The sequence below is a fragment of the Loxodonta africana genome, chromosome 2, assembly GCF_030014295.1.
Source record: "Loxodonta africana isolate mLoxAfr1 chromosome 2, mLoxAfr1.hap2, whole genome shotgun sequence".
NCBI lineage: Eukaryota > Metazoa > Chordata > Mammalia > Proboscidea > Elephantidae > Loxodonta > Loxodonta africana.
In genome coordinates, this window is record NC_087343.1 from 97,537,451 (window position 1) to 97,563,086 (window position 25,636).

At 38.3% G+C, this 25,636-nt stretch overlaps 1 protein-coding gene and 1 long non-coding RNA gene across 2 annotated transcripts in view; one reads left to right on the top strand and one right to left on the bottom strand.

Annotated features, from left to right (window-relative positions):
• ADGRV1 (adhesion G protein-coupled receptor V1) overlaps positions 1 to 13,897 on the top strand; it is a 614,420-nt gene extending 600,523 nt beyond the window's left edge. The window contains exon 89 of the mRNA XM_003404981.4: positions 11,084 to 13,897. Coding sequence (XP_003405029.2) covers positions 11,084 to 11,202 — 119 coding nt within the window. The 3' untranslated portion in view covers positions 11,203 to 13,897. The remainder of the gene's footprint in view (positions 1 to 11,083) is intronic.
• On the bottom strand, positions 3,755 to 19,238 carry LOC135228370 (uncharacterized). The gene is made up of 3 exons (XR_010318891.1): positions 19,094 to 19,238; positions 14,387 to 14,435; positions 3,755 to 5,897 (listed from the first exon to the last, which is right to left on the bottom strand). It is a non-coding gene; the product is annotated as an uncharacterized LOC135228370 (long non-coding RNA).
• Between the last annotated feature and the right edge of the window lie 6,398 nt (positions 19,239 to 25,636).

Below are 25,636 nucleotides of genomic sequence, written 5' to 3' on the forward strand. Positions count from 1 at the left end.
AGATCACCTGAGGGCAAACCCTCAGCCAGCTGCCACCACTCTCCTCTGCTACTCCTATGGCAAACACTACTATCAAACATCAGACTTTCCTGCTGAGCTGGAGGCCAGAATGCCTCTCAAGTTGGTACTCCAGGTAGCCACTCCTCATCGGTCAGAACTGCAGTTGAGATAAAACCTCTTGGCCATCCCTGTTCTGGTCTACCCCTGAGACATCTGAGTGTAAGAATGCCTGTAACTTGGTCAATTCCTGTAGCTAGTGAGTTTCAGAGGCAGAAATCAAAACTGATTCTTCTGCTTCAGGTTCAATAAATCTGTTACTGAAGTTCAATTATTCAAGTTCAATAAATCTGAACTAGAGTTTTTCCTCTGTTGTCTGTATTTAAAAGTTAAAATGGGGTAGGTATAATCATAGCAATAATTCCATCTTTTGATTCATAAGGATATAGTATTTACACATTTACTGTAAATGTATGATAATAGCTAAGGACTGGAGATAGAATTATTTTTTTAACTTAAAAATAGCTGTTAATTTCGAATAATTTAATTAATACATCATCCATTGAATAAGTTCTATGTTCCAGCTACGAGTAGCATCTAACATTTGTTGAGTGCTTACTCTATGTCTAGCACGGTTCTAAGTACTGATATTGGTTCGTTTTATCTTGACAACAGTCTAAAAGGTAGGAACCATTTTTATGCCCATTTACAGGAGGTCTAGGTAACTTGCCCAAGACCACTTAGATGGAAAATGATAGTGCCACAGAACAAATCAAGGCAGACTGCCTCTTAAGTCTGTGTTCTCAACCAATATGCATACTGCCTCTCAAGTCCTTTGTTAAGTCTGGCAAATCGTATTGAAATGAATAAGAACTCATCCCTAGAGTCAATAACAGTTCTCTGTCACTTGGAAAACCATTTATTAGATATTGTAAATAATAAAAACAAATACATAAATGAAGGCTCTGGTTTGGTGGGAGGAATAGACATTCATACAAACATGACATAAGAAGGAATAAAGTAAATTGTGAAAAAAAGTTATTATTGAGGAGATCAAGACTTTTTTTTTAGAAAAAACCTCTTAGTTGATCCTTGAAGAATGTGTAGGTTGTAAATATCTGAAAAATGGAGGAAAGGACATTCCGATGGAGGGGATAGAACTATCCAAAGCATGAAGGCTAAAGGTGCACAGCCTGTTTGGAAAGAACAAGCCTTGTAGTGTGGCTGGGGCAAAGGGTGAGCGGAGCGAGGCAGCAGGAGAAAGGCCTGAAAGATAGTAGTGTTTAACTATGTAGTGCTGTTGTAACAGAAATGCCACAACTGGTGGCTTTAAAGAATGGAAATTGTTTTTCTTGCAGCTTTAGAGGCTAAAAGTACAAATCAGGGTTCCATCTGTGTCTATTCTTTCCTCGTAGGTAGTCTCAGGCATTCCTTGGCTCCTTGGCTTGGAGACAATCCTCATATGTCATCTGTTTTCTCCTGTGTGTGTGTGTGTGTGTGTGTGTGTGTGTGTATCTGTGTCTAATATAACTCAAAAGTGATTAGATTTAGAACCCAGCATACTCAGGTATGGTTCAATTAACATAATAAAGAAAGCCTTATTTCCAAATAGGATCACATCCACAGGTGTAGGGATTGGGATTCCAGCACGTATTTTTAGGGACACAACTCAATCCATGGCAGGTAGCTTACCTACTTTGTTATCACTTTACTATAGTACCCCAGCTGGATTTCTGTAAACAACTTCTTTGAGATATTTATAGTTATTCCTCAATGGAAGGCTCCCCTGACCAAGTGTATTTCGGAAACTGCAGAGATTCACAATTCACATTAGTGTTTTAGCAGCTCTGAAAAGTTCTAGAATAAAGAAACCAACTCTACTTCATTTAACCTGTCGTATTATTTTGGTTATAGATTCATTTGAGTAGAGCAGAACACTTACTTATATTTTGCATAACATCAAAATACTGTTCAGATGCCATGCTAAGCTGTTGGGATTTTTTATAGGACATAGTGAGCCATGGAAGTTTTAGAAGAAAGGAATGACATGTTCCCACTGGTTTTTGAAGCAAAATAACTCATATGGAAGTATGAGGAATAAATCTAGAGACGAGATCAGAATGGCTGGGAGGTTATTACAATGTTCCAAGGGAGTGAGGTTAAGCCCTCAAATCAAGACAGTGAAAATGAAAACAAGAATATGACCACAAGAGGAATGCTGAGGGTATTTGCAAAGCTCTGCCTCTCCCCTGGATGACTGAAGGAATAGTATGTAGAGTGTCTGTTTGTGGGAGGGAAACTGATGAGACATGCTGATCATTAGGCCTCGTGGATTATCCTTGTGAAGATGTCTAGCAGGCTCTTAAGTATGCAGGTTTGGATCATAGGTGAGAGATCAGGGCTAGAGGTCATGACTTGAAATTCATCCATGCAGAGATGATATTTGAAGCACAGGGATGTGTAAGCTGGATCTAGGGGAGGGGAAGGAGAATAAAGAGAAGAAAATAAAAGAGATGGAGAAGGGAGGGGAGGGAAGGGAAGGGTAGAGAAGAAAAAGGAAGAGGAATAAGAACAGAATCTTAGATCATACCTGTATTTAAGGAGTCAATAGAAGAAGATCCTACAAACGAAACTGCAGTGTAGTCAGAGAGAGAACTAAATAGGGAGAAGAGCCTCAGGAAGAAGGAAATTATCAACTGCATAAAATAGAATTTGGACTGAAAAAAGGCTTTCGGATTACACATAATTCTCAGAGCAGAACACGTCCACAGCAGCATAATGCTGTCAGTTGTTGGTGTAGCTTGTGATACCGGAAACATAAAATGAATTCTTGCAGCATAATTAAATTAGATCTGGGTCCTAAATATATAACAAGTATTTAAATACATCCTGTTCAGGAATGCATGGAATGACTTGCTTACTTATAGATATAGTCTAGCATTCTTTAAAGTCCACTAAGCTCATTAGGAGATAAATACTTTAAAAGACCAAAATAACAGTTTCTAAACTTGGTTTCCTGTATTTTTAGAAAAAGTAGTATAATAATCAAGTACCACTCCCTGAGACACTTTACATTGTAAAATATGGTCAAATCAAAGGAGCACTTCACATGCCATTGCATCTACAGCAGAATTTATACTTGACCCACAGGTCAGATTCAGCCCAAAGATGTGTTTTGTTTGATCCACGTAGCATTTTAACATTTTTTGAGTCAACACAAACATTTAGAGAGATCCCATGAAAATCCAAAATTTGTTGCAAAATTGAGCAAGAGAGTGTTTGAAATCTAGCACAACACTGTTTGACTGGAGCTGGGTAATGGTTGCCTTCTTTAGACAGGACATACCTCTCTAGTTTGTCCAGACCCCAGCAGGCACGTTTCACTGATACACATAGACACTCTGTGACATTTGAGTTTGCAAACCTTGATCTATCTCAAGGACCACTATTGCTTTGTTTTACAAATATGTCAGCAGGCCCCAAGCTCATGTTTAACGGCTACAATTGAGTTCTGAAGTGAGCAACACAAGCTTTCTGGGGTCATTGTGTCAAGACACTCGTTTGCATATTTAAAAAGAACAAATGCAAGTGTATTAAAATAATGTGTCGTGCAATAAAATGACCTGGCCCTAAAGCCAGTCATGGACTTCTTTTTCCATCTGAAGTTTAACCATATTGAACACTTAAAAAAAAAAAAAAAAGAAAGAAAAGGAAACACCATTGATTTTTTTTTTTTAATAAAATATTTTTCCTTTAATGAGAAATCTACATTTAAATAAAACGGAGAACTTAATGTCCTTCACTAATTATTGGTTCCTGAAATGCATCAGCATTTTCGCAGGCAAATGAGACATTCAGTTCGAGACTAGTGGCGCCTTGCTTATTATTAGTTTTGTTTTGTTTTTAAATAACTTTCTAATGTAACATCCGTGTCCTCAACCAGGAATACCGAGAATGGGAACAGTCACCTGGAACAGCCTCCACTTAAGGAAAGAGAAGATACTGAGCTAACACAGATACTGAGTAACACAGTCCACACCAGGGATAAGAGCTGAATGAGAAGGAATATACTCTATTCACATTCTTAAGAAGGAGTATTTTGAGTGATGGCATTTTTATGTTGATCCAAAGCTGACAGGATTCTAAAAAATGTCAAGGTTGGAACATATTGGGCTTAGAGACAGGGACTTTCTTCACAGACGTTTTCTCCCGGAGTGACTAACCTGATTCCCCTCCATCTCCTTGTTTTTACCTCAAGCCAATGACAAAGATGCCACAGTAAACATTTACCTACTGGAAACTTATACACGATTTTCATGTTCCTTCAGGAGACAATGAATGACTGCCCCTTGAACACAAATGAAAACACTCAGAATCAGGGCCCAAAGTACTCTGACTCCTCAAAGAACTCATTAATAAATTTCTCTTTCAGAGACATGACCTAAAACCACAATGACTTATTTAACCTCAAGAACTTCTGTGACCCCATGTACTAAACAAAGTTAGGTGGGAATCAAAGGGAGAAAGTGAAATTTTGAAAGATTTTGAAGAAAAGATTGAAAGAATATTACTATCTTAGTTATCTAGTGTTGCTGTAACAAAAATATCACAAATGAGTAGCTTCAAGGAACAGATAGATATTGCCTCATACTTTTGGAAGCTAGACATCCAAATCAAGGTATCAGCGCTAGGGGTAGGTCTCTCCTTATTGATAATCACGGTTCTTGGCATTCCTTGGCTTGTAGACAATTTCTCAATGATCTCTTCTCTCTGTGTGTATGTGTCTATTCTGCTCGTATTATAAGACATTGCTCAGAAGGGATTAGGTACAGTACCCACCCTACTCCAGTAGGGCCTTATTAACATAACAAAAGAAAACCCTTATCTCGAAAAAGGGTCATATTTATAGGTACAGGGTTTAGGACTTCAACATAACTTTTGGTGGGGTGGACACAGTTCAGTCCATAACAATGACCTTCATACCAGTGTCACATTTAAAAAGACCAAATATAGTAACAGTGGCCTTTATGTCTGAGTGCCCTGAGTTGGAATCATAGTTCCACAGTATCTAGCTGTGTAACTTTCATCAAGGGACTTAACCTATTGGTTTCCTCACTTATCATGTAACGATTATTAGAATTAAGTTGTAAATTTTCATGAGGACTAGAGATTGTCCATGAAAAGCATCTAGTGCCGTGTCTGACAAAAGTTTAGGTTCGGTACATGGTATGAGTTATTTGTTGGGTTCACCTTATTGTTATACTTAAAAGCAATTTTAAATGCTCATAATATATTCTGTAACTTCTGGGTGTTCACTAGACCATAACTATCAAGTGAGTTGAGATTGGGGGAGCCTTGAATATGTGCCAAGGAGTTTGAAATTTCTTCGCTATACGAAATTGAACATTTGAGGTTGAGGCGTCAGGGACGAGGAAGTAAAATGATTAGAGCTGCCACCTCAAGAGGCAATATCGTGTAGAATACCCTACATATTTGGGGCAGAAGGCTGAGTAGATATCTTCATTTCATTACTTGCCTGCTGTGTAATGTGGACAACTCACTGAACACCTCTGAGCCTCAATCAGTCCCTGTATCTCTAAAATAGGATTAACGGTCACCGTTTCCTAACAGAAGCATGTTAAAATATTGAGAAAAGCTGAGGCTAAAGATGAAGGTATTGTTGCAGTTAGGTGCCATGGAGTCTGTTCCGACTCATAGTGACCATATATGTACAATACAACGAAACACTGTCTGGTCTTGCACCATCCTCACAATCGTTGTTATGCTGGAGGTCATTGTTGCAGCCACTGTGTTAATCCGTCTCATTGAGGGTCTTCCTTTTTTTCCGCTGACTCTCCACTTTATCAAGCATGATGTCCTTCTCCAGGGACTGGTCCCTCCTGATAACAAGATGAAGATAAATTAGTATAATTCCGTTGAGATTGCCTATTCTCTCTACTAAAGAGGAGAGTTATTTTATCACCGTTGCTATGTTTTTATTGAATCTTGGCTTAAAATTTAAGCACAGAGGACACCTTTCAGAAAATCTGAATAGTGAACTACAAAGAAATGGGAGACCTGAGTTGTGTTCCCAGATCTACCATGTTATAGTTATGTGTAGTATGCGCCCTTTCTGAGTCTCAGGGAGGGATTAATATCTGGATAATATGAATTTATTTAAAGTGGGAAGAAATTGGAAAGGAAGATGAGGTGGGTCACGTAGATGTGGTGACTCAAGGGGAGCCTATAAATAGGGCTTGCTGACACCTCACAGGGCCCTGGGCAACTAGACAAGCAGGCTAATTAACCCCATTGACTTGTAAAGCTGCACCCCACGTTATACCTCCCAGTCCAGTTTGCTCTGGTCCTTTGCAGTCTGCTCGGCCTGCTTTCAGTTCAGGACTTGTGTTTTTTTTTCTTTTTGTCCCAGTGGTCGTCAAACTGGCTTTATTATGGCATTCCTCGTGGGGTTTAGAGCAGGCCCACACAGAAATCAGTGGGAGTTGGTTCATGTTAGATAATTCAGCTCCATTCTTCCTTGATGCTAATCATGGAGCCCTCTCAGTTTTGCCCTAGTAAATTGGTTATATTTAGCCTTTTATCTCCTCATCACCTGGATCAAGCTGCTACATGCCTCAGGGGCTACACCCTCAGGGACTCAGAGGCCTTCTCCTTTCCTAGCGGCTGCTGTATTACTTCACCAGGAAGGTTCCTCCAAGTCGGACAGCTTCCTCTCTTCTGTGCTTGCTCTGGCAGAGAAGCATGGGCCCGTTTGTTATTTTAAGGCATTGTGGCAACTCAAGTGTTACCTTTAGGGACAGGCAAATAGTATAAATTAATCAAGAGGACAGGGTGAAAACAGCGGCAAACTGGAGGGTACCGCCTAGTGCACATTTTCACTTCTTCACCGTGCAGAAATGCAGGCCTAGTGTTGCCTGGCCTTCTGATCTTTTCAAGAGAAACCAGAAATATGAATTTTTATGTTAAATGTATTAATTTACAAATCTTGGCAATTTGATGAATTTTTTAAAAACATTATCTTTGGCAGTCTTCTACTTCTTAATTTGAATCCATGGATATTTGCTAATCGTTTTGCTTCATGACTTACATATGCATTATAATAGGATTATATATCTTTTGCAGTGTCTGTGTGGCAAAATTGGCTAGCTACTCAGCTACTAACTGAAAGATTGGCTATTTTGAGTCCACCTAGAGGGCTTTGGAAGAAAGACTTGCTTCTGAAAAAGCAGCCATTGAAAACCCTATGGAGCACAGTTCTACTCTGACACACATGGGGTCACTGTATGAGTTGACCCCAAACCAGGGCAATTTGAATATAAGAGGGATATGATTAGTAATTTTGTCAGGTATAAATTGAGACTTTTCTTTGTATGTATCAACTATTGCATTTTGAAGGAATGGTATAAGAAGTATATGTGAAAGGGTGTGAAGATGAGCCTCAGTGGATCGCCAGGAAGGCAGTCAGACTGGAATTAATATGGCCCATTCAGCATAAGTGAGGAAATCTGCTCTGTTTGAGAAAAAGCTGTCCATGGGGAAAGGTTGAAAATATGTCCATTTAGTAAAGTGGAGACAAGATTATGGAGTATCTTAAGAGCCAAAGCAGAGGGTTCCAAACTTGACAAATTGACAGTGGGAATTGATGTTTGTTCTTGAGTAGGAGAATGCAGTGGAATGCAGAACGGGCCAGAGGAAAAGAACAGGTGATAAAGATGGGAGTACATTTTGAAGAACTAGGGTGTTGAGTACAATTTGCTAATATCCTTAATAAACATTTACTGAACTCCTACAGTGTGCTGGGCACTGTCCTATGAGCTGTGAGATAAAAAGATATGAAAGACATAATCCAATAAGGGTGTCAGAAATTTAAAAAGATCATCATCATGTTTTCACAGGGAGCAGAGGTGATGCCTGAGTTGATATTTATAGGAAGAGTGGAGGCAGCCAGATACTGTAGGCAGGGAATGAGAAGGGCATCCCAGGCAGAAGTGCCAGCATAATAACGGTGTGAAAAGGGAGACAAGCAGCTCTATCCTGAGCTCAGAAATACTATGAGACATTAGGCTAGAGTGAAGATGAGGGTCAGACAGACCCTGGGAGCATTGAAGCCAGGCTGAAGAAAAATCCTCTGGTGGTTACGTGGTAGGAAGAGAGGCAAGAGAAAGCAGAGGAACCCTGGAAAGAGCCAGGTCAGAGACCAAGATGGACAAGGGCAGTGGCACAGAAGCAAAAGAAGGAAGTAGGGTTTCAACAGCAGTCTTTAACAGAAAGTAGGAAGAATAGGGACTCAGAAGAGGAGTTGGCTTAGAAGGCGGTCATTAGTGGATTCCTGCTTCCAGCTCCAAATAGGTTAAAATGAAGCTAATTCGCCATCTTCCCATAGCTGCCAACTCTGCAGAATAGGTTTTCCTACCTCTCACACAGAAAGGGAAGTCTCAGCTGCCCAGGCAACTGGTTTTTCACTTCCCTCCTTATTTGCTGAGTCTAGAGCCCAGAGGGGAGGAGCAAGGAGCTGTAATCCCATCTCTGGTGATTCAAACCAGAACACCCCGTGGCCACATCCCCATAGAGAGAGAGAGAGAGAGAGTGTGTGTGTGTGTGTGTGTGCGTGTGTGTGCGTGTGAGAGAGAGAGACAGAGAAACAGCATGAGAGTTTATGTTCCACCCATTAGAGAAGGAAAGAACAAGGTGTTACTATAGCATAGTTTTAAATTTTCTGAGTTATTCTGTCTGAGTTGTGGAAAACAGAGTGAGTGGATGGTGGAGTTTATTCAAAACAGGCTATATGTGCTGTCTGTAGTTAATAACAGCTCCTTTGTGGGATTCCTGAGTGGTTCTGCTTTACCATTGTGTTACATAATTGTTTTTATCTTGTGATCAGATCTGAGTCATTCAGAGCAGGGTCTCCAGGGCACTAAGAGGATACCAGTGTGTCTCACATGCGTGTATTTCTTCACAGATCACGACACAACAGTCTCAACCAATGGACCTGCTAGATCCAGTGCTTGTGGGGTTGGGGTTGTGTGTTTTCTAACTGTGCATCTTGCCCCTCTGCTGAAAATTCTAATAGCCTGCCTGTTTTTTTATTGTAATGAGCCCCATAATTGAAAAATGCTGTTCTTGGGAATAGCTTACCCTTATCAACCATGTGAAAACAAAGAAAAGATTACAAACCCAAACTTTGTAACTTCATAAATTAATTTCTATTAACAAAAACTATGAGAGAAAATTTAAAATATATTTCTATAATTTTTAGGTTTTAACAGTACTTATTCTAAATGTATATAGGAGCCCTGGTAGTGCAGTGGTTAAGTGCTTGGCTACTAATCAAAATTCAGCAGTTTGAATCCACCAGCCCCTCTGTGGGAGAAAGATATGACAGTCTGCTTCCGTAAAGATTTGCAGCATTGAAACCATATTGGGACAGTCGTATCCTGTCCTATAGGGTCAGTCTGAGTCAGAACTGACCGGACAGTAAGGGGTTATTCTAAATGTATAGGAGTTAACGCACTTGGCTGCTAACCGAAAGGTTGGCAGTTGCAGTCCACTCAGAGGCACCTTGGAAGAAAGATCTGAAGATCTACTTCCAATAATCAGCCACTGAAAACACTATGACCCACATGGATGTCACCATGAGTTGGAGTTGACTTGATGACAACTGGGCATTCTAAGTGTATAGCTCACTTTTATTTTATTTTTTAGATAATATTTTATTGTGTTTTCAGTAAAGGTTTACACAGAAGTTTAGGCTCTCATTCAAAAATTTCTACACAAATTGTTTGGTGACACTGGTTACATCCTTCACCATGCATGAACATTCTCATTATTTCCTTTCTGGTTGTTCCATTTCCATTAATCTAGTTTTCCTGCCCCCTTACTTTCTCATCTTTGTTTTAAAGTAATGTTGACCATTTGGTCTCATATAGTTGATTTTTTTAAAGGCACATAGTACTTACAGATGATTTTCACTATTTTTTTAACCAATTTGTTACTTAGCTACAAGGTGATCTCGGGTTATTTTCTGTTCAAGGTTTGAAGAGTATCTCAGGGCAGTAGTCTCAGGGAGTCCTTCAGTCTCAGTCAAGTAGGTCTGTATTTTTGTTTGTTTTCCTTTGTAGGAATTTGAGTTTCTGTTCTACATTTTTCTTCCATTCTATCAGGGTCCATCTATTATGGAGCTCATTAGAATGATTGATAGTGGTAGCCAGGCACCATCCAGTTCTTCTGGTCTCAAGGTAGATAAGGCCGTAGAAATTGTAGACTATTTGTCCACTGAACTAGTTTCTTCAGTGAGTCTTTGGTTTCCTTCTTTCTCTTTTGCTCCAGACAAATAGAGACCAACAGCAGTATCTTCGATGGGTGCTCATAAGCTTTTAAGACCCCAGACACTACTCAGCATACTAGGATATAGAACATAACTTTATGACCTATATTATGCCAGTTGACCAAGATGTCCTATGAGACTATAGCCCTAATCCTTAAACCCAGAAATCCAGCCTTGTGAGGTGTTTTGTTATGTCTAAGTATCTGTAACCATGCTCCCTATGTGCTTATTATATATATGGATATATACAGTCGCTTAGATGGGTATACATATGTATATGCATATACCTATATATAAACCAAACCAAACCAAACCCAGTGCTGTCGAGTCGATTCCGACCCATAGCGACCCTATAGGACAGAGTAGAACTGCCCCATAGAGTTTCCAAGGAGCACCTGGCTGATTCGAACTGCCAACCCTTTGGTTAGCAGCCGTAGCACTTAACCACTATGCCACCAGGGTTTCCAATACATATATATATGCATGTACCTATATATATACATACATATATAAGTACACTACATACATACATATATACCTACACATATATATTTTTGATTCTTTCCAAAATTATATATGCCATAACAATTACCAACAGTCCCTTTTTTCTTGTGTGTGTAACTCACTTTTGACTAACGTAATTAATAAAAATAAATGTGTTTTGGCTTAATATAACTTAACCTTTAAGAAGTCACAACACCAAGAGTTTGAGTTTTGTGTTTTTTTCTTTTTCTATTGCAGGTGCTGGGCTCAGTGTCAGTGATAATGAATCTGGTCAAGGCAGCCAGGAGGGAGGCACCTTGACTGACTCCCAGATCGTAGAACTCAGGAGAATACCCATCGCGGACACCCACCTCTAGCTCCTCAGTAACTATTAGAATGAGGATATTCTCGTATTTGTATTGCCTTTTGCAATAGAACTGTATAAGTACATGCAGCCATGTAATAGGAGTCTGTGAACTGTACTGGATGGTTATCCCAGAAATGATTGTTGTGTTTGGAATATAAATGACTTATTTTTGTGCAACCTGAAAATCACTCCTATAATGAAAGACCAGTTCAATTTATATCAGTTAATAGGATGTACATATTCCAAGATTATTAGTTATTTTTTAATCATTTTGCATGGCTAACATTGTTTAATGAAAATAATAACAAACAATAAAAAAATGGAATCCATTTGATATCAACTAGGCTCATTATTTACCATGAAAAACTGCATGGGCAAAAAAAAGCAATAAAAGAACATATGCATATTGAATGTATTTCTGCTTTTCAAATTTCTTAAGGAATTATGACATCCAATTCAATACTTGCAAAACAAAAAAAAAGATAAAGAAATAACTTTCAAATCATATGCTTCCTCTGCAGATTATTAAAATGACATAAGACAGATGTCACGATATATAGGTCTCGTTTTAGGCCTATTGATTCCTAGTGAAGAGCACTAACCATTCTGTACACTTCTTTGGAAACTAAGGCATGACTGATAATTCATACCATTTGACTATTGTTCCCATGTACATGATCTTTTTCACCTAAATGTTAATAGACAAAAAGTTTTACAGTATAATTTCTAAAACTCTAGATTACAGGAGATGAGAAGATGGGAAGACTCTCAGACCCAGCCTTTTGCATTTTGAGCATATTTCTCAGGTGATTCTAGAATCAGTTCATATGGCAACAGTTAAGAATACAATTCTTTTATCTAGTAGGACCCTACCGATGTATCACCCAAAATTGGGGGGTTTCTACCAGATTACAGAGCTAGGATGAAAATGAAGTATGTAATTTGGTGATATAAACTATGATTAGCCTAGGATGGCCCTTAGTCATTCAGTTGACTATCTAGACCCTCTAAACTCTATCTAGAAAGGCACCCAATGCTGTTTCTTCTAACATTGATATAAACTAATAAAAACCAAACCCATTGCCGTTGAGTTGATTCCAACTCGTAGTAACCCTATAGGACAGAGTATAACTGCCCCATAGATTTTCCAGAGAGCTGCTGGTGGATTTGAACTCCTGACCTTTTGGTTAGCAGCCTGAGCTGTTAACCCCTGTGCCGCCAAGGCCCCAACGTTGATATAAGTGATCCAGATTAAAGACTGCAGTTCATCTAGAACACAGATTTTAATTCCTGAAAACCATAACATCTTTTATCTTTTCATGATTCTGCACCAAAGTGTTGGTGGAAGTACTGCTGTTGGTATAGTCATTCATCAAAAGTATATATTTCTGCTCATTATAAAATTAGAGATTAGAACATTTTCCAAGATGAGTGTTCTGTCCCCAGTTAAAAATAACTCCATCAAGCATTTTAGCACAGCTAAAAAAAAAAAAAAAAAAAAATTTTAGAAGAGAATCATTCTAAAGAGTAGAGTTTGCTTCAGAGAAATATTTCCTGATTTGAATTTTTCAGTCCTTTTTTTATCCTAGAATGAGAAAATCAGGCTATACCAGAAAAAACCCTGTTGTGTTCGTAATTATTTCATTGGCTATGGTTCCAGAAGAATCATTAGGAACAGAACAGGTTTATTCTGAGGAAGCCTTTTTGACCTTTCATTTTGGGATTCTTAAGTATTTTTGAGAAATTCAGTATCATCCCAAGAAAAAATTAAAAAGCATTTGTCCAAGAGAAAATTTTATCGTTAGTAAATTTCCCTTGAAGTCATGATTAAGACTTTCCAAGTGCTCTATCCTGCTGCGAATCGTGACTTTATTTTTTATAAAACATGACATGGCATATTTGCATTGGCATCCCAAGTAGAAAACAAAGTCTCTACAGCAAAATCAAATAGCATAAAAGACAAAGGCTGAATCTCTGGTGGAGTGATAATCCTTTTTAGGAATTTTAGAAATGGTGGTAATAAAATTGAGTTTACTTTAAGTGACAAGCTAGTTTTCTCTTTCAACCTATATTGCGCTGTATATCGTCTGTTGCCTACTAGGGTAGGAGTAATTGGTAAAATTGATTATACTACACAGAAATTGAAAATGGAAATTCTGAAATGGTGTTCATTTTAAAATTGTTATTGGGTTTTAATGAATTTCGGGCTTAGGTAATGATTATAGAAATACGAGATTTTATTGGGTAGACTCCACAAGTCACAGCCACTGGTGACTTTTTTAGCAGATAGTTAGATGTCTCATACTCCAAAAACAGCAATAGTTGACAGTTATTTTCATTTCTTCACATTGTCAGAATTTGGGAAAACCTGGCAAAAAACATGACCAGTGACAGATACCGTTCTTACTTCAGGTTACTGCTCTGCTATTGTTATCCTAAACACCATTTTGTTAACTCAAGGGATCAAATGGACTACCTGTCACTGCTCGGCATGATTCTTTTAAATGTTGGAAGCAAAAACCAGGGTTTCCAGAAGCCACAGTGCTAAAACAAATAAGCTTTATATTTCAACAGCAGCAATAGTTTGTTATCCTGTTTCCTCTCAATGTAGATTGAAATGGGACATCTGCCAGGGAAGTATAGTAATGCAGAGGAAGAAAAAACTAAAATTCTCCAAAATGAAAACTGAAAGCCCGGAACTATAACCCTTTGCTGTGGTCTTTCTCTTTTGGTGGGCATGTTGTCTTCTCCTCCATGAATTTTCATTTCCTCTTTTTCTGTTAAAGGGCACCTACCAATTCCCTGGGCAATGTCTCAGCTTCTCATTTGTTTTTGTTGTATTTGTTTTCTTTTTGTTTTATGTTTTTTGTTTTTTTTTTTTTTGAGTTATATAAAAAGGATTTCTTTCTTATTTGGGTACAAGTGGTGTTAACAATTGGTGGTAGAGCCAGTAGAAGTCCAACAGAATGTGAGATAGCATCCAAATGAGAATCATAGTAAGCAAAACATAGAAATAATTTCACTCTGGAACTTTAGCTTTTAGTTGTTCTACAATCTCTTGAGGTGTTCTACAGCTTAATCAATATTATCCATGTCTCCCAAATCTGACAAGAGAAGTTTAAACAAACAATGTGAGTATGACCAGAAAAAGTAGAAAGTAAAAATTTCCATTCAGGAATGTATCTTGTGCTCACCAACACTTGAGATCCTTCTTCAGTTCAGGTTTAAGTCCCCTGGGTAGATCTGCAGGAGGAATTAAGATGAAAGAAACACAGAGTCACTATACCAGAAAGAATTGGTTGATGTTCAGCCATTTCAGGAGGTAGTATATTATCAAGAACTAATGGTACTGAAAGAAGGAAGTCTAAGCTGCACTGAAGGCATTGGTGAAAAACAAGGCTCCAAGAATTGACAGAGTACCAACTGAGATGCTTCCACAAATGGGTAGAACACTAGAAGCAGTCACTAGTCTATGCCAAGAAATTTGGAAGACAGCTGCCTGGTCAATTGACTCTAAGAGATTCATATTTGTGCCCATTCCAAAGAAAGGTGATCCAATGGAATGCGGAAATCATCAAGCACTATCATTAATATCATAGAAATTAATACCACATGTAAGTAAAATTCTGCTGAAGATAACTCAAAAATGTTTGCAGCAGTACACCAACAGGGAACTGCCAGAAATTAAAGCTGAGTTCAGAAGAGGGCTTGGAACAAGGGCTATCATTGCTGAAGTCAGATGGATCCTGGCTGAAAGCAGAGAATACCAAAAAGATGTTTACCTGTGTTTTATTGACAATGCAAAGGCATTTGACTGTGTGGATCATAACAAATTATGGATAACATTGAGAAGAATGGCAATCCCAAAACACTTAACTGTGCTCATGCAGAACCTGTACATAGACCAAGAGGCAATCGTTCAAACAGAACAAGGGGATACGGCATGGTTTAAAATCAGGAAAAGTGTGTGTCAGGGTTGTATCCTTTCATCATGCTTATTAAATCTGTATGCTGAGCAAATAATTCCAAAACCTAGACTATATGAGGAAGACTCATTAGCAGCCTATGATCTGCAGATGACACAACCTTGCTTGCTGAAAGTATAGAGGACTTGAAACACTTACTAAGATCAAATGCTACTGTAGTCTTCAGTGTGGATTACACCTCAACATAAAGAAAACAAAAATTCTCACAAATGGACCAATAAGCAACATCATGATAAACGGAGAAAGGATTGAAGTTGTCAAGGATTTCATTTTACTCGTATCCATAATCAAAGCCTATGGAAGCAACAGGCAAGAAATCAATGCATTGCATTGGGCAAATCTCCTGCAAAAGACCTCTTTAAAGTATTAAAAACAAAGATGTCACTTTAAGGACTAAGGTGCTCCTGACCCAAGCCTTGGTGTTTTCAATCGCCTCACATGCATGTGAAAGCTGGACGATGAATAAGACAGACTGAAGAAGAATAGACGCCTTTGAATTGTGCTGTTGGCTATGGACTGCCAAAAGAACAAACAAATCTGTCTTGAAAGAAGTACAACCAGTATGCTCCTTTGAAGCAAGGATGGCAAGATTATGTCTCACATACATGTTATAAGGAGGGCCCAGTCCCTGAAGAAGGACATCATGCTTGGTAGAGAGTCAGCAAAAAAGAGGAAGACCCTCAATGAGATGGATTGACACAGTGGCTGCAACAGTGGGCTCAAACAAAACAGCGAATGTGAGGATGCAGAAGGACTGGACAGTGCTTCATTGTGTTGTACACAGGGTCACATGAGTTGGAACCAATTCGATGGCACCTAACAACAACAACAACAGACTCTATAGCAAATACAGAATTGTCTATTCTGAAGGATGAACAAAAGAAAAAATTGAAAAATTGAACAGATATTCTTTGAGTTTGTCTTTTATCTGGGTATTTTAGAAATTTTATAAATTAGAACAGTATAGATTTTTCAAGGCGAAAAAAAAAGGAAGTTTTTTTTTAACCCTCCCTAATCTCCCTTGAAAGTCAGCTCACACTAATATTAGTACAGCAAATGAAGCTTTGGATCTTTACCTTTTAACTGCTTATTTACACTTTCTGCTTTTCTGCATACACACTTCTTTGAAATAAGCATTTCTGAAAAAATATTAAAATCACATTTTTAAATAAAGCATATCATGTTTTTCACTGCATTATGGGGAAACCTGATTATATGTATTTCGATAAAAGGTTATATTGAGATGAAGAAATATCAAAAAATTAAGATGGGATATGTTCAGCCACTTCTCCCCAGGACCTAAACCAAACCCATTGACATCGAGTCGATTCCTACTTATGGAGACCTTATAGGACAGAGTAGAGTTTCCCTATAGGATTTCTGAGGCTGTAATTTTTATGAAAGTAGACTGCCACATCTTTTCTCCCATGGAATGGCTGGTGGGTTCTAACAGCTGACCTTTTGGTTAGGAGCTGAGCTTTAACCACTGAGCCACCAGGGCCCCCTATGGACCTAAATTACCACCTGGTAATGATTTTTTTTTTTTTTATTTAATGATTTAGTTGCTGGAGGGGATATGTAAACTCAGATACCACAGCATGAGTTAGTGATAATTTAGAGCTGGGCGGGACAAGCAGGGCAATGGAGAAAATGTTCCTCATTCTGTTTTCATCTTATTGCCCAGGGTTTATTTAGGACTGATGCTGTTTTTAGAAGTTTTAGTTACTCTTAAGGTGCACCTGACCCAAGCCATGGTATTTTCAATCGCATCATATGCATGTGAAAGCTCGCCAGTGAATAAGGAAGACTGAAGAAGAACTGATGCCTTTGAATTGTGGTATTGGTGAAGAATATTGAATATACCATGGACTGCCAAAAGAGCGAACGAATCTGTCTTGGAAGAAGTACCACCAGAATGTTCCTTAGAAGCAAGGACAGCGAGACTGCGTCTTACATACTTTGAATGTGTTGTCAGGAGGGATCAGTCCCTGGAGAAGGACATCATGCTTGGTAAAGTAGAAGGTCAGGGAAAAATAGGGAGACCCTCAACGAGATGGATTGACACAGTGGCTGCAACAATGGGCTCAAGCATATCAATGATTGTGAGCATGGTGCAGGATCATGCAGTGTTTTGTTGTGTTGTTCATATGGTCCCTATGAGTCAGAACGACTCCACGGCACCTAGCAACAACAGCACAGTCTGAGAATCTCTCTCCTTCCTCATCAGCCCCACCCCATGCTAGCACCTGCAGTCTTACATTAGGTGCTTGGCATATTAGAGACCAGGGAGAGTCCCATTTCTGAAGGCTGACCCCAGTCACAGCATTAGTAAAGAACCAAAATTATCAGCAAATTCTTCTCACCTCATGGAGGTAGTTCCTGTACACAGCCCTTCCCAGTTTTGGCCTGTAAATGTCAGATTATATTGTTTTTCACACAGTTGCTACCTCCTCCTCATCAAGGGTTGAAATATGGATTATATATTTCAATACTAGATTTTAGAAAATCATCTAATAAATACCAGCTCTAGCCCTGCCTTAAGAGAGGTAGAGAGCAGTTAGCATTTTCTGTTCTCTAAAATTTCCATCATTCCTGCATGGTGCAGACAAGTAAAGCACTTGGCCACTAACTGAAAGTTTGGAGGTTTGAGTCCACCCAGAAGTGCCTCAGAAGAAAGACCTGGATATCTACTTCTGAAAAATCAGCCACTGAAAACCATATGAAGTTCAGTTCTACTCTGACACACATAGTCGCAAGGAGTCTGAATTGACTCGTGGCAACTGGTGGAGTAGGTCAGAGTTTTCTCCAATAAAGTACACTTTCAACATAGATGAAGTAGAAACATTCACAAATACTGCAGTTTGTATTTGTGGCAAAGACAGAGGAAAGCTCCCCCAATCCCCCCCCCCCAATGTGGGTAGCTGGATTATTTTAATATAATGTAGAGGCAACTGACAGGATGGTATAAACCTTTTTGCACTTCTCACAGCTCAGGGGCGCTCTCGTGCACACTCTTGCTCTCTCTCTGACTCTCTCGAATAAAAACAAACTCAAAAACTAGAAGTAGTCTGAAGTAGTTACTAGGGGTTAAGAAGATCAAATAATTGACTCATAAGAAGTTCAATAGTTATTTTATTTACATGGTGCTTGGTTTCCTTTAAGGAGCCCTTATGGCACAGTGGCCGAAGCGGTTGGCTGCTAAAAGAAAGGTCAGCAGTTTGAACCCACCAGCTGCTCCATGGGAGAAAGATGTGGCTATCTGCTTCTGTAAGATTTACAGCTTTGGGAACCCTGTGGGGCAATTCTACTCTGCTCTATAGGCTTGCTATGAGTCAGAATCAACTCAATGGCAGTGGGTTCGGGTTTGGACTTTTATGGTTTCCTCTGAAATTCAAATGAGTAGACTATGCCTGCTGACAACTAGGAACCCCTGTAAAGGAAATTACTTTCCTGGATATGAAACAAGGGAACTTATGTAAATAAATAAGACTGACTCCACAACTGAAGAAAAGTGCATAGAACATATAATGGATTTTCATAATGAGTCCAATATTAAGAGCAAATAATAAAAAGAAGGAATTCTATTCAGGTTGAGACTCTATTCTGGGCCTCAAATAAATGTATTTATTAGAAATAAAAGTATAAATTGAGCAAGGCTTAAAGACAAAAGATAACTTGGTATAAAAAAGGGCATGAGGGCAGTGTGTCTGACCTCCTTTCACTCCACGAGGGGGAAGGAGAATCAACACTAACAGCCTAAGGCTGATTCCTATGAGGTGGAGGTCAGACATGCCTCCTCTCTCCACCATCTTTACCAGCCTTGACAACAACCATCCTTTCCACAGTGCTCTCTACCTTCTCTGCTGGGCTCGATAATTCATTGCGATGGACACAGAATTCACAGACAATACTCACGGTTATTGGGTTTATTAAGGAAGTAACAGGTTGCATTTCAGGCTCAGAAATGCTCAGCATACAGTTCTTCCATCAGGACAGCGTCTTTTCAGCTGTGCTCACAGGCATACCTCTCTCTGGCTCTAGGCCTGTGCCCTGCTCAGGCAAGCGTTACAAAGCTCTTTTAGCCCCTGCCACTAAGTCCCCAGAGGCACCTCAGGCACTCAGCCCACTATTTGGTCTACTGTCGGTCTCTCCTGCCAATCTCTCCTGCCACTGCTTCTCACTGTTCAAGTTTACAACTTGCTCTTTTTCTCAGTTTCTTGGTTCCAGGAGCTTCTCAACACAGGGATCCTGTGTCCAAAGGACAGGCTCTCCACTCTTGGCTGTTCTTCACTGGTGGTGATGGGAACTTCTCCTTCCCGCTTCTGGGATGGCTCATTTCAAACCTAGCAGATGGCAAAACTGAACAATCCCTTTGGTGGGCCACAATTACCCTATCACACAGTTCTGTCCAATCACTTAGGTGGGATTTATAAGACCATGGAGAGAAAGGCCACACAAAGTGATCCATCGCTCTGTACTTGGGTTCCTTTTGTAATACAGATGTTTAAGTCAGGGAGTCAAAGATGTAAGCACTATAAAATATTTGACAAATTTGAAACACAAAAGATTTACTAAGAGATTGAAAAATCATAGTATAACTCTAGTGTCTGCCTAGTTTACTTAAAGGTGGTTTTACCAAGAGACAGAATTATTCATTAAATGACTGCTTTGTGAAGCTTCCTATGCAAACACCAAATATTTCTAAAACCCCATTAGACTTAGCATGCCATGACTCCATGTAAGCAAGCTCAGATGTAGCTTCATTGCTACAAAGAGAGTAGTTTATATTTCCTATTAGCAAAACACGTCCAACTACCTAACTTTCTTGGTTTCCGGGTAATACCTATACTTGATATACGTTCCTATCTCATGCATCTTATCGAAGCCTATAATCAAAGGTTGGCGGATTTTTATTTTGTTCAAATACCTTCAAGGTTGTCCATCTGGAGTTAAAAGATTGCTTTATTTTCTAGCATTTAAACTACTTGACCAGTTTTCTTCTTGGAGAACAAGCATTCTTCAAGAGATTTAGGTTGTAATAAATAAAACTGTGGCCACAATTTAGAAAGTCTCTAAAGATGACAAGCCTTTTAACTTCAGTGTCTGTTGGCTTCCACACCTTCTTCTAAGAATGGTGAAATACTTAGACCTTCAGAGTGGACACATGCCAATTTGAAATATAAATTCCATGCATTTCTTCAGCTTAGTTCCAGGGGTCATGTTGTATAATCTGTATAACCCAAGGCCCTGTATGGCCCTTGGAATAAACAATAGTTGCTTTCTGTTTTAGAACTGTGTAACATGCATGAAGCAGGGAAAGGAATTGCTCACACCCTTCAAGGCAAAGTAAAATTTAAGCTCAGCATGTCATCAGATACTTACAAGTGACTTATGTGAATGTCCTTTATAAATAGATTTTGAGAGTGCCAAGGTTTCTAATGAAATAGGAAGCCATTAAAATGGTTTATCATTTATCATTTTTATTATGAGAAAAACAGGGACCACTGACTCACCTCAGGCAATGACCAACCCTTAAAGGACCATAAAGAATCATAGACAATGGCCAAAACTATTAAATTCATACCAAACCAGGTAGGCTTTTAAAATCTAGTTTCTACAATGACCCCTGGTGACACTGCACCATATATGCTCATGGTGTGCAAAGAAGTACACACGATAAAACATTTTAATGTACCTCCTTTTGATGACAGAGATGAGTTTAGCTCGCACTCACTTCTCACTAATGACTAAAACTTCATTTCAAAGGAGAGAATTTGCTTTAAAGAAATATAACAGTGGTAAGATTAGAAGATTACATAGTATACGTACTCTTCCATGGTACAAATTTTTTGGAGGATGAAATAAATGTAGGAAGAAAGTTCATTGTGAAATCACTTGAAAGAAAACAATTTTTTAGGTGTCTTAAAAATATTAGGAATTAAATGAGATAATTTCATTATATAATCTAAAGTTGACAGGTAACAAAAATATGTATGATGAAATTATAAATATATGTATATGTGCATGTTTATATATATAAATATCATATTTTATATTATGTGTTTGTATATAATTGTATATGAATATGTAAGATAATACAGTGAAATCTGTGAGAGCCGGAACTGAGTGGGACTGCCTTGTTTTTTTGGGTCTGGCTAGTTTTCTGCCTTTGACAGGGTGCAGCTGAGCCATTTTTCTATTGCTCTTTTTAGTGGAAAACATTTGCGTTTTCCTTCTCTGACAAGTTTCTACCTTACACAGGTTCTGGCTTTCGCAGGTTTTACTGTATATACATTTTATATTTATACACATTTATAAGTTATGAATATGTAAGTACTATCTACTGTAATACATATTTATATATAAAGAATATTTATGTTTATAATATGAATATATATTTACCCTCACACCTATACACACATACATGTATATAACAAGTTGTTAATAGTATAATTACAGAGATTTTCCATTTCTTCTATGACTTATCTGTATTTTTCAAGTTTCCTGCATAAAATGTGCATTACCTTTGAAATCAGCAAAAAAATTTAGTTGGCTGAAAATTATTTAAACCCTGGGTTTAGCACAGATGTTGCTTAAAGCATCATTCATTCTGCTTAGTCACCCTCTAGTCGGGCAGTTGTACCTGGTGAGATTTTTAGAGTGTGAGGACCTTGGGCTTCCTTCCTGTTCCTGATGGAAATGATGCACTTGTGTAATCTACATTACAGATAATATTGGGTGACCACAGCAATTAGGACACCATGCTCTCCATGACCACTGGAGCTGTGAGTGCTGCTAGAGCCTGTGGGACCTCTACTCATAAATTCTCAGAGTTACCTTTCAGCCCAAGGATATCTCTGATTTGAACATGGAAAGGAAGAGGGAAGCCCCAAGCCAAAAGAAAAGTCTTACACCAGCAGTTTATGCAAGGAACAAAGGAGGCCTTTTATCCTAATCAATGGGTGCCACAATGTTAGCATATTTAAAAGATAATGACTATATATTTGACGGTCACAAAGGAATCATTCATGGAAGAGTGAACATTTGGGGTATTATTTCAGAATTTTGGATTTAGTCCAAGTTTCAGAAAAAAACTATTCTGCATTTCCAAGGAAACTACAGCTTTAAATTTTTACCCTTCAAATGTTCTGTAATTTCAAATAACAGTTCCAAATCTGATTAGCAAATTTTTCTTTTGTAGAATAGAGACTGACTTCTAAGTGACTATATTTAAGTACTGAAAGGCAAAGGGAAAAAGCAGTCCTCTCTTGCCACCTTCTCTGGCTCCCAGGCCCAGCATGCTCCGTATTTAATTGCACACAATCCAAACATTCTCCACATACAGTGCCTGTCCTCACAGCATTCCTCCACTCAGCAAGCTCGGGGCTTTGAGCCTCTCCTATTTCTCTCCACGGTATTTTGAAATACATGTAGCTTACTTCCGCATTAACAAATATATGTATTTTTTTAATTTTAGAACTTGATACATGATATCTCATATTTCCTATTTTATATTTTCTATTAAACTTAATTTATTGTGTTTCATTTACAATTGTATAAGATAGATGCTGGCATATGCTTTTAATTGTAGTTATTAAAAACATGTCAATCTACTTATACACCAAATGAAAGTACATTTAGGGGTGTCCTGCTCAGTTCTAAAATTAGGTCAGTACATCTACAGAGTGTTTTCTCTCTCAAAGTCTTTCATGTCTAATGCCATCTGTTCTCTTCTATCCCCTGATATCCTCTCCTTTGGTAATATTTTTCTGTTTCTTTATTGCTTTCTTTACTCCCTTAGAGTGGTGACGTTAAAGAAGAAATAAGAATCAAAGTGATACCATATATTAGTCAAAATAATTAGTACTAGCTAGTGTAACAAAACCTAACTTTTACTGTAACAAACCCTAACTTTTAGTTCTTTACGTAAGTTTATTTCTTGCTTACGCAAAGTCCCATATGCCTCTCCTCCAAGCAGTGACTCAAAAATCCCAACTCCTTCCATCATGTGGTGGCACTATCTTTTAGGCCCTCGGAATTCTTCACTTCTGGAAAGGTGGATTGGGAAAGAGGGAGCAAATGGAAGCTTTCATGGAATGTGTTACGATGAGAACTAGAAGTCTCCCCTGGTACTCAGGCATATCAACCCACCTAGACGCAGGGAGGGTTGGGAAATGTGTTGAGTTGTGTGCCAGGAAGGGGAGGACATAGGTGAACACCAACAGTCTTGACCGCATAGGGGGATTCTCCCAATTCTTCCCACAGTCATGCTAACTCGGGTGAAAAACGCTTATCCAGGGAATGTTTATATGCAGTCACTCCTCCTGCAGCCCCAGACACTGTGCCACCCCCTCTACCATACCTCTCTGACATTATCATTTTAATCCACCCGGAGCTATTCTTCCCCACCATTTCAGCATATTACTCCCTGCCAACTCCTCTCACCACTCTTTCTCAAGCTCCATATCTTTGCCTAGGATTATGTTAATCCCTTCAATCTTTGTAAGGAATAAAAACTGAAGGGGAAATAAGCTAATAGACTCATCACTGGCTATCTAAGAAACCAGTAATACCAGATATAAGAAACACAATACAAATGGCTATGAGAAAACTCTAGAGGAGATAGAAACTGAAATAAGAACATACGTTTTTTCATAAGAAGACTAACACACACACACACACAAAAAAAAACAATAGTTTCTGAAAAATCAGTATTTTTGATACTCTGATACATGTTTAAAATCCTTCAAATTCCCTGAGATGAAAAGCTAAATCCTGTGTCAGGACAGATAGCTAGGGGTAGACACTAGAGTTATGAAAGAGGATTGTTACAAAGAACAAACCACATGAGGAAACATCTTGCAATTTTCAGACGGACGACAGTGACCCAAAAAGGAGTTAAAATATTCTGAAAAACAATCTCTTACAGTAGACGTCATTAAACAAGACAATTTTCCACCATGAGAAGACCTCACTGCCCTTCTAGAAAAGAAAAAAAGAAAAAAAAAAAAACAGAGGGAAGTATTGCTGGGTTTCTTAATCTTTGCTCGCATCACTCTGATTAATCACACATAGTAAAAATAAAATGTTATTTGACTTTATAATAAAAATGATGACACATTATGTTTATAGGGTATAAGTTTCAAACTTTTTTAGGCCTTTATTTACATCTCTTCAATGACCTGTGGAAGTATAACGGCACTTTTGATTTCGATTGCCCCATTGTTGCTATTTGAGGAGTTCTGGTGATGGTTAAGAGCTTGGCTGCTAACCCAAAGGTCAGCGGCTAGAATCCACCAGCTGCTCCTTGGAAAGCCTACAGGGCAGTTTTACTTTGTCCTATAGGGTCGCAATGAGTCAGAATCCACTCGATGGCAACAGGTTTTTGGTTTATTTTTGCTATTGGAAGTTTTTTTTTTAATGAAAATTATTCTAAAGATTTACACCAGGTTATATTTCTCTGGCTGAATGGGGTGATAGTAGGTGTGATAATTAGAAGTGAAGAAACAACTTAAACTTGAAGAAAAGTTTTTCCTTGGCTCTTTTACTTACAGGAAATTATAGATTATTCTTTTCCAAAGGGTAAAAAAAATCTTATGTGAGTAATAAGACAAATTTTCACACAAAAAACTAATCACATGAGCTAGATAGATGTTGTTTATGAATTTTTTACTTATACATTTCTCTGGGAAATTATTCATCTTAGGAAAAAGAAATTCTTTTTAAAGTACAAAATAATAGATGTTTTGCCATTGAGATCTTATTATGATTTACAATTGACAAAGTTCAAATTATTTTCAGTGTTCATAATCAAAACTGCAAAATCATAAATGGTGAGAACATTGCACTCTTTAAGTTGTAGAAAAGCTACACTCATAAGCAGCTTCCATAATCAGGGACAATTGAGAGTTTATTATAAAATTACAGGAATATTCCATAGAACCAGTCTCTCGCTCTCTCTCTCTCCCTCTCTCTCTCGTCTCTCTTCTCTCTTTCTCCAGACTAGCTTTCTGTACTTCCCAATTCATATGGAAGAAAATAGCTACCAACATAACCTTCACTTAAGAGAGTATTCCAAATAAGTCCCAATTCTAAATTCCTAAAAATGGGTCTCAAGTTGCTCTACTTTGAATCAGGTTTTCAACATGCAATCTACTCAATTGTGGCAGGGGCTGGGTCATTTCATACAACTGGTCATTAGAAGCCCACTGCTGGTAGAGTTCAAAGAAACACAATATACAGCCATAAAAAATAGCAAGAAAATGTTCCTGTTAATGCCTAGAAAAGTGAGCTTGCACAAAGATGAGTCAGCCACTTAAACTGGAATTTTTTTTTTTATTCTGACTGATTAAATGACTGATTTGGTAGTGTTGTGGATTGAATTGTGTCCCCCAAAAATATGTGTATCAATTTGGCTAGGCTATGATTCCCAGTATTGTGTGATTTCCACATTTTGTC